At 48.9% G+C, this 7624-nt stretch overlaps 2 protein-coding genes across 2 annotated transcripts; one reads left to right on the top strand and one right to left on the bottom strand.

The window, feature by feature from the left end:
- Positions 1–312: 312 nt before the first annotated feature.
- LOC128710859 (uncharacterized) lies at positions 313–3827 on the top strand. The gene is made up of 4 exons (XM_053805751.1): positions 313–857; positions 1027–1270; positions 1352–1946; positions 2347–3827. The coding sequence occupies exons 1-4, from the start codon at positions 313–315 to the stop codon at positions 3825–3827; spliced, it is 2865 nt and encodes a 954-aa protein (XP_053661726.1).
- Positions 3828–5438: 1611 nt separating this feature from the next.
- Positions 5439–6296, bottom strand: LOC128708514 (proteasome activator complex subunit 3). Its single transcript, XM_053803496.1, has 2 exons — positions 6093–6296; positions 5439–6014 (listed from the first exon to the last, which is right to left on the bottom strand). Exons 1-2 carry the CDS (start codon positions 6294–6296, stop codon positions 5439–5441), a joined length of 780 nt encoding a protein of 259 aa, XP_053659471.1.
- Between the last annotated feature and the right edge of the window lie 1328 nt (positions 6297–7624).

Genomic DNA, 7624 nt, shown 5'->3' with positions numbered 1-7624 from the left:
CTTTTCGCGATTAAGTTGATCGTTGTATATGTTAGACACGATTAGTGGATAAACGGTCCACTATTGGGCAGCGAAAATAGTTATCATTAGTCAACCGCATGAAGCATCACAAATTGGTCTTCTGATGCTATCTGGCCCCCCATTAATCTGGCTGTACATTCGCGGACACTCGGCTGGACTTGCCCGGAGTAAAGCGTGATCAGTGCGAATGAAACTGTACGCAAAGCTATCGTCGCTCAGAGTGCACCAATCCAACACAGCTAGGCAAAGGAACGCAATCACACCGGACGGTACAGTGTGTGTTAGTGCAATATGTTGACAGTTCTATCACCCCGGATCGTGCTGCCGTGTGCCATTTTGCTGGCATGGTGTACCGCCAGTGCGCGTGCCACCGATCAACCGCAGCCCGTGAAAACCTCGCTGGATAAGGCCCGCCCGCAACACCAGTGGTCCGTACGGGACGCGCTCGAGCTAGCGCAGGAACGCGAACAGGTACTGGCGGCTCAGCAATCAATCGCCTCCTGGCGGCAAAGTTTGCATCAGCACGCCCGAACAAGGGGTGAGGTGCTGGAGGAGGAACCGAGTCGCGAGGAGGTGGATCTGCAGCATCCTCAGCGGCGGCGTAAGAAGCGTGCCGACCGGAACGATCTGTACGCGAAGGAACTGTCGAAGGAGGGCGCTAAGAACGAAACGGTCCCGATCGATTTGGACCCGGACGATGGTGACGATACGGATGCATCCGTCGTGTGTTACGGACCGCTCGGATGCTTTCACGAGACGGATCATCTGCCGGAGATGCTGCCTTCCTCACCGGCGGAAGTGAACACACGGTTCCTGGTGTACACCACCACGCATCGGTAAGCGACCACGGATTGTGTGGCCAAAAAACTTCACTGTTGACTGCTGCAAAATTAAGTATTGTTTCTCATACATGGTTCAGTGACTCTTAAAGTATCTAGCGAGTGTTGCGTGAATCTGATTCAGAATGAAGAATCTGAAAGAATCTTTCTGTATTTTTTTTTGTAGGAGTGAGAAACCACTGATAGAATTTTCGTACGAGGAGCTAGTGGTAGCCGGTTTCGGGGCGGCGTACTGGGCAAACGGTACGAACGATACCGTATCGATTCCGGTATCGACCGGGATGTCTTCCTCGCTGCTGAAAACATTCGGAGATCTCAGCAACCGTACCGTGCGCGTTATTGTGCACGGTTTTGGCGCTAACTGCGGTCTGGTCTGGATATACGAGATGCGCACCGCCCTCATGGCTGTGGTGGGTATTTTGCACCGTTATTTAGTCCCCGTTTCCTCGTTTGTTTGAACCAACTGTAATGAGCCTTTGCCCTTTTTCCAGGAAAACTGTACGGTAATCTGCGTGGACTGGGAGAATGGTGCGAAGCTACCGAATTACGTGCGTGCCGCAGCCAACACACGCCTGGTCGGTCGGCAATTAGCGCTGCTGTTGCGCTTACTGCGCACGCACAACGATTTGCGACTGTCGCGCGTGCACCTGATCGGTTTCAGCCTTGGCTCACACGTCGCTGGCTTTGCCGGGGCAGAGTTTGCAAGTTCTGGTACACCACCGCCAGTTGAACCACCCCCAGACGGTGCGAACGATCTGCTGGTGCGTAGTGCGATCGACGACACGGGCACGGAGTCGACGACCGCCCAACAGCCGACGGAGCGACCGGCCAATACGGCCGGTTTGTGGCGTATAACGGGCCTGGATCCGGCCGGACCACTGTTCGAAGCACAGCCGCCCGAGGTGCGACTGGACGCTGGAGATGCACGGTACGTCGATGTGATCCACTCGAACGGAGAAAACCTCATTCTCGGCGGGCTCGGTTCCTGGCAGCCAATGGGTACGGTCGACTACTACCCAAACGGGGGCCGGGTCCAGCACGGCTGCACCAATCTGTTCGTTGGCGCCGTCACAGACATCATCTGGGGTAAGGTTAAACGACGAAAGTGTCGATACGATCACTAACACACGTACAGCAACTAATTGCACGCGCAGAGTTGATTACCTTGCTTAACATCAAGGCTATCGACATGCGCGATCAGATCAGAGAATGACGATCTTACCTCTAAGTAATGGTTGTAATGGATAATCCACAAGTAGACTAATTGCCATAATCTTCGATGAAGGTTAAAAACTATTAAACGGGACATTGCCTTCAATTGCCGTAACGCACCTTAATATGAAAATATTCTTCAACTTCCTTTTTGTCCCAATATTCCACACCAATCTAACCTCTCAACGCTGGTGACCCTTGGTTGTTGTAATCAAAAATTAAAGTTGTCATGTTATTTAATGTCCCCAATTTGCTCTTTCTCCCACACCAACAGCACCACCGACCACGGTTGAAGGTCGTTCGCTATGCAATCATCGGCGGGCGTACAAGTTCTTCATCGACTCCGTTGCACCACGCTGCCACTTTCCGGCATTCCCGTGCGAAAGCTACGATCAGTTTGCGGCGGGTGAATGTTTCGATTGCGGCGCCAATGGGACAAGTTCCGCCTGCGGCCATATGGGCTATTATGCGACGAGCCGGGACGTCGGTGGATACGGCCAGCTGTACCTGCGCACACGGGACGAGGAACCGTACTGTGCGAACCAGTTCCGTTTGCGGTTGCGTAATGCACCGGACGAGCTACCGTTGCGCACGGTGGGACGCTTCGAGCTAACGCTCGAGGGCGGCGACACGGGCAACGGGATCGAGGACGGTCCGAGCGGTGGTGCACCGTTGCTCACCTTCAACGAAACATTCCATTTGGATGAGGCCCGCGAGGACCGTGAATTCCATGCAGGTCAGTGGCTGACTACGATTCTCGTACCCCATCCGGCACTCGGCCATCGACCACGTGCGCTCACCATCACCTACCGTCCGTACCGTGGCGGCTGGTGGCAACGTTCGAGCGTCGGTAAACAGTTGTGGCGCATCGGTCCCATTCTGCTGACGGCGGACGATCAGCGTACTTACGGTTCCTGCGCCACTCTCACACTGCAAGCAGATGTCCCGGTGCGCATTGAGCTGCAGCCAATACTGCTGCACGCAAACGACGAACCTGGCGACGAGGATGGAACGGAATGTCGGGCTGCGGAAGAGCTATATCAACCTCCCGGTACGGTGCAACCGTCGCCACCGAAGAGCTCGATCGATGAGCTGCTGGTCAGTGCGAAACATCCCCCCGGCCATGATCACTTTTCCTGGACGCCGGTTGCGATCAGCATCCCGCGTCACTCATCCCAACCTTTGCACGTGAATGAAAAGCGTTCCTTCGCTGATACGGTCCCGGTGGGCGAACCAGCCATGGCAGAACCACCTCATCTACCACCCACTGCCCAAACCGTGCAATTGTTTCCGTCGCGGCTTGTATCTTTCTTCGAACGGGCAGAACGGTACGCACGGCGCACGTGGGACGCACTGTTTAGTGGGAATGTGACGGATACTACCGGATCGAAGATGGCACCGGGACCAGATGGAGATGAGACAACGATCACGACGGTTGTCGATCTGTTACTGGCACCTGCTGGAGGGAACGTATCGCCAGCTGGCCCTACTTCCACGTCCACCACCAACAGCAACAATCCAACCACCACACCGTCCTCTTCCCCAAGTACATCCGCCCCAACCGAGCCCAGCACGACGGAGATACGGATCGCACTACCAACCTTCCGGCCGCTGACGAGACAGGCGGACAGTTCTGTCGGTAGTGGGCGGCAACACTACACTCGCTTCATCCCGCTCGTGTACGAGGAAAGCAAACCGGCTGAAGGGGTCAGCCCGGCGGTTGGCGTCCGTAAGGTAGCCGCCCGTACCAGGTAGGAGACGCCGCCGCCCCCCACCCCCAACTCCCACGATACGCGTGCGGAACTACGATGTGATAGCATTTTCCTTTATATTTGTGCGTTTGTGTATTTTTTTTTTTTTTGTTTTATGTTTTCACTCATACGCTCATCTACGCCACCAAACTTGATACACACACTGCCGCTCACCGCATACTTTTGAATGATATTGTTTTTTTTATTATTACAATCTACAAGTTAGGATTATACCAGGAGAGACAAGCAAGTAGTGGGCTGCACGGTGGGAAGTATTTTTCCCCCTCCGGCTCTTGCGTCTTAGTTGTTATGCATTATGCTTTATTTGAACTGTAAAACGTGCATGAAGCGAATAAAAAAATTTCATATATCAGGATTATGCGAAAGAGTTTTGCTGTTGGTTTTTTTGTACGATCAGTAACTTCGGGCAACAAAATCCGAAGGTGCCTTGTTAGAATCTGGCTTACTATGCTCCCCAAACTCTTACGATCCGGCAGACCCCATCAAAAAAAGAAATGCAGCATATATCTCACTCTGATACTTCTGATAATCCTATATGACCACGAATTGAAGACGATACAAACGGAAGACGTCAGGACTGGAATTTTTTTTTTACATTTTTATTCACACGCTAGCTTACCAGGTTCAGTTTTGCCCATACTGCATACCGGCTAACAGTGCCCTGGTGCTAACCTGCATCTCATACAGAAGGCTCTTTTATATGTTTTATCATCACAACACTCTAACTGGGTGAGATACCGAAAGTCGTGCGTTTCGAATTAAACAAATCTTTTCAAGATTTCGCTTCGTCTTGACTGGCGTATTTATTTGTTAGTTTCCAGGTAATATTAAATACCTTAGATCAGTGCTCCCCAACCATATTAGTACCGCGGACCACTTTGGTTCAACATATGTTCATCGCGCCCCCCTTGCGCAGGCTATGAGCAGAGGCTGCCTATACAAAAAATGGCAGAAGATTGGTGAAAGTATCAGATTTCTTTAAGATCATTTGCTCATCCTTCATCATCCATCACCCAGATCATCCTTTGTACCACAAGTGGTCCGCGGACCATAGGTTGGAGACCACTGCCTTAGGGAGTTTGATAAGAGTACAATATATGTGAGAAAGATAGAACGAAATAATAATCAATTAATAATCTGATACGTAACGTGGACCCGTTTTGGGTTTGTTTTTAAATAATCTATTGCTATTTTGCCGGAATCTATTACACTTGTGCGGAAGTTGTGAATCAGAAACGGGAACGGGGGACGGGATCTTTCGTGTTGTCATAGCATACAAGACTTATTCTCGCTACCAGAGGCCTCATGTTTCGATGCTATGCAACCAGTTGAATGTAATCGATGAAGTTTATGTACTGAGTAGGTTGAAAGTGTTTTTCAGCAGGTTTGGTTGGCAAAATGTGTAATAAAATTAAACGGCAAACAAGAAAGGGCAAATTAAGGGTCACAGCTGCATACCTGTGGGTAACGCAACAGTAAAGAAATGACCCACGCTCTGCATACAGCTAACACAAATAGGATGATATTAGATACTGGGGAGAGGAAATGAGGCAAATGCGGAAGTGTACGCATGTTCCGCACGAACTACATCTTTTTAGTACAAGCTGTCCGCATTCGAGGAGCGCGGCTTTTTCAGTTTCTCCATGTTCTTGATAACGATGTCGTGCAGCGAGCAGTATCGATTTCGTATCTCGCTCAACACCAGCCACAGGCTGAGGAATTCCTTCTCGTCAAGCTCGGCAACAGCACGTCTATAGTCATCGATGTGAGGGTATTTGGCCACCTTCGACACCACCTTGGCACGCGACACAAAGTATCGAGATATTTGGTCGAAGAATGCGGCCGCCTCCGTTTCGACCGATTGGATCTCCGCCAGCGTGTCCTCTTGAATCGATACACCGAAGTTGTTACCGTCTTCGATTTTCGGTATCATGAAGGAAATCCACATCTTCAGCAGATTGGAGTCCTCCACCAAGGAACGGATTATTGGCTTCACGATGCAAACGAGCTCGCTGATCGGTCTGTTACAGTCAACCCGACCGGACGGTAGCGCGTGAACCTTCGTACCGTTTCCATCGGCCGGTGAGGGAGCGTTTGAGTTGAGGCGGGGACGCTTCGCGTGACCCTCTCCGTCCAATACTATTGGTTCCGGGACTGGAATGTTCAGTTCCTGGACATAGAAAAAGAAACGACAGAATATTACATGAGTGTTCCGTCCAAATTAGCAAAACATCGTTTTCTCCCATACCTGATATACATCCGTGAAGCACCGTTCGGAGAACTGCGGTGTTTCGAGCAGGGCATTCAGGCGAACGATGCGCTCGGGGAACTCTTTTACGATTAGTATTTCGGCGCGATTGATGAGGTTATCTTTGTATTGTTGTACCTTACGAGCGTTATCCTCGGCGCTGCTCGAAGCCGATGTCGTTGCGGTCGATGTGCTTTCGCTCATGGTGTTGCGATTCTGGAATATTTGATTGAGATTGGTGGTTGTTGCTGCTGTCCGTTCTGCTGCAGTTCGTTTAGCTGCAATGTATTCTGCTGTTGATAAGAGGGTGAGACAGATATAAACTTACATGAGGTATTAACACTGCTGTATAAGTCATGATTTTACACCCAAAATTTTACTTCAAGTTTTACGACCTTCTAAGGTTATGGTTTGTCTTACATTGGCCGGTATGTTAGTTTAATGATAGTTTTGTACCGGGTTGTAACAATCGGTTCCCAATGCGATCCGAGGACGCAGCATTGGGCTACCGAATGTTTAGCGTCGGCCGCAATGGAACCGCTCCCAGGCACATGGAATCGCTACGCACAATATTGTTGGGGCTTGCTACGATTATCTTCTAATTACCTTTTGCACAGGGCCGGGAAGAAGGAAAGCAAACTGGTTTAACAAAGGGCACGACCGGTGGAAGTTCTTCTGTTGCTCTTTGGCAATGAAACTATACCGGAACTATATCTAGTCAAGGAAAAACGTGCGCGTCGTGAAAATGCGTTTGCACCGCTGGCTGCTATGATCTCTGATGTCGGCGTTCGGAGTACATACACACTTCACACAATTTTGACAGTTGATACGTTCAAAGCGGTACCCTCGTGCGATTGTTGTTTTGGGTGAAGTTGCGATAATTCTCTATTATGTGTTTCCGCATAATACAAAACTACACCACCAGCTTACAACAAACACAAAATAGTATGGAATACAATGTTAGAAAACAATAAAAATGGAACAGTAACAAAAATTTCAAAGTATCGAAAGTTCGATCGCGAAGTAAACTACGTATCGTAAACGAAGCAAACCACATGTTGACAGATGCTAAATGCACGAGGGCTCACAGCGGGAGGGTATCCTCACAATCGTGAATAAAAATTGTAATGCACAAATTTTAAATTTTCTAAAAAGTAGTATTTTTTTGGCCATATTTTCGTTGTTTTCAACTAATTTACGAGTATTGAGAATAACAAGAGATAAACTAAAAGGAGAATATCTTTAATAATAGCTGATAATATCTGAAGACCTTGACCGATAATTGGAAATTTTTTTTTTGATTTTTTATCGTGTTAAAAAAGTACACTTTTTGTGGTTTTATATAGTAAACGTGGAATACCTAATTAAACATATTTCTTTTATTTATTTGAGATGAAGTAAAACATTCACAAAATGAATGCGTTGCTCGCCTACACACTGTGCGAACGAACGAGAAGGCAAAGAGGAACGAACAAACACATATGAAAGAGGGAGAAGAACAAATGCAAAACAAATTTAACTTTCATTGAGAG

This window comes from Anopheles marshallii, chromosome X (assembly GCF_943734725.1).
Source record: "Anopheles marshallii chromosome X, idAnoMarsDA_429_01, whole genome shotgun sequence".
Classification (NCBI taxonomy): domain Eukaryota; kingdom Metazoa; phylum Arthropoda; class Insecta; order Diptera; family Culicidae; genus Anopheles; species Anopheles marshallii.
This window is presented reverse-complemented; position numbering and strand designations above follow the sequence as displayed.